Source organism: Fopius arisanus, unplaced genomic scaffold (assembly GCF_000806365.1).
Source record: "Fopius arisanus strain USDA-PBARC FA_bdor unplaced genomic scaffold, ASM80636v1 scaffold00930, whole genome shotgun sequence".
NCBI classification, from domain to species: domain Eukaryota; kingdom Metazoa; phylum Arthropoda; class Insecta; order Hymenoptera; family Braconidae; genus Fopius; species Fopius arisanus.
Genome location: NW_011888669.1, coordinates 1 through 1,393, shown reverse-complemented (window position 1 = coordinate 1,393; position 1,393 = coordinate 1). Strand labels below are relative to the sequence as shown.

At 41.7% G+C, this 1,393-nt stretch overlaps 1 protein-coding gene across 1 annotated transcript; it reads right to left on the bottom strand.

Annotated features, from left to right (window-relative positions):
- Positions 1 to 6: 6 nt before the first annotated feature.
- On the bottom strand, positions 7 to 1,387 carry LOC105273095 (uncharacterized; the record flags this gene model as incomplete). Its single annotated transcript, XM_011315331.1, has 1 exon — positions 7 to 1,387. A coding segment is annotated over exon 1 (1,335 nt), but the record flags the coding sequence as incomplete, so codon positions are not given.
- Positions 1,388 to 1,393: the final 6 nt, after the last annotated feature.

Below are 1,393 nucleotides of genomic sequence, written 5' to 3'. Positions count from 1 at the left end.
GTTATGCACGAATTTCTTCAATTCTTTAGACATATAGATATTACCACTGAGGATATCGTCCAAAAGCTTCTTCAAGAATACATGACAAACACATGGCAATGTCATATTCTGGAAGACTCCGTTCCTGACAGCATTGAAGTAGCCCTCCTGATATGCTGATGAAGCATGTTTCTCACCATTTGGTATAGCTGCACCGGTCCAAAGTGGAAATTCTTTCCCAACCCGTTCCAAATCATCGATAAATGGAGGTAGATAGAAAGGATTTTCCAAGTCACCGGGAATTTTCTCTGGATTTTCTGGTTTCACTGACGATATCAGATCTTTGATCCATTGGTGTGTCACTGTCGATTTTCGTCCTGAGCACGATTCTTCAGGCAGTGGGTCAAAGTTATAAGGAATCTCCGATTCGTTATTCCCGATGAAGCTCTCCAATTTATCAATAATGGGCCCACGTATTGCAATGTGATCTTCTAATTGTTTGCGAGCCTCTTGAGCTGTCATCTCGAACTCCGGAGTCCTTACGATATAATCATTGACAGGTATCAGGGCTACGATACATGTCAAGAGAAAAATGTGACGAAACTCATCCACAGACTGACAGTCAATCATTAGTGTTATCACGCGAACATAAAATCTTTTAGTACGAAATTTGTAGGAATCGTTGAGGCAACTCCATTTGGCAGCAGCAGCCACAAAATGGGCTACATCCAATCTTATCACTGTAGTAGCTGGAAATGGCAGAGTTCTCCTCCTAGTTTCAACTTTAGCCCACAGAAAGACTTCATCGACGTACTTCTTTATTGTCATGCCATTAAATGCCTGACATTGTCCTAAGACTAGAGCTCTCTCTTCGTCACTTGTTGACTCCTTTGGTGGCCTCACCTTAAACTTTCTGAGCCAAGTTCGTAGCCAATAGATGATCCAATCAGCATCTTGCCTTTCTGTGAGCATTTGATATACTGGAATGGTTTTATTTTCGAAATTGATTGTCACAGTATAGAAGAAGAGATGTCCTGTCATGGCACCTGGGCATTTTTCCAACTTCCTAACAAATTTTCCACTGGCATCAGTGGCTGTTCGAGGCAGTGAGACAACTCGACAATATTCTTTATAGACTAACACTTGCTCTGGCGAACAAAATATCACATGGAATGGATTAGCTCCCACGTCAATGATGATCTGAGAGTACTTGGTGTCACCAGACATATCTCTGACAATAGTAGCCTGATCACGTCTGTCATCTTTCTCGATTCCATACGTTTTTTTTAAAGCTTCCATCTTCGTTTGTCGATACACGGCCCCACTCCGTATTATTGGAGGCTCATCCTCTCCAAACTGCATATTTTCTCGAATTAATTGTCTGCGAAAACCATCTGGTTTTCTTTCCTTCAGT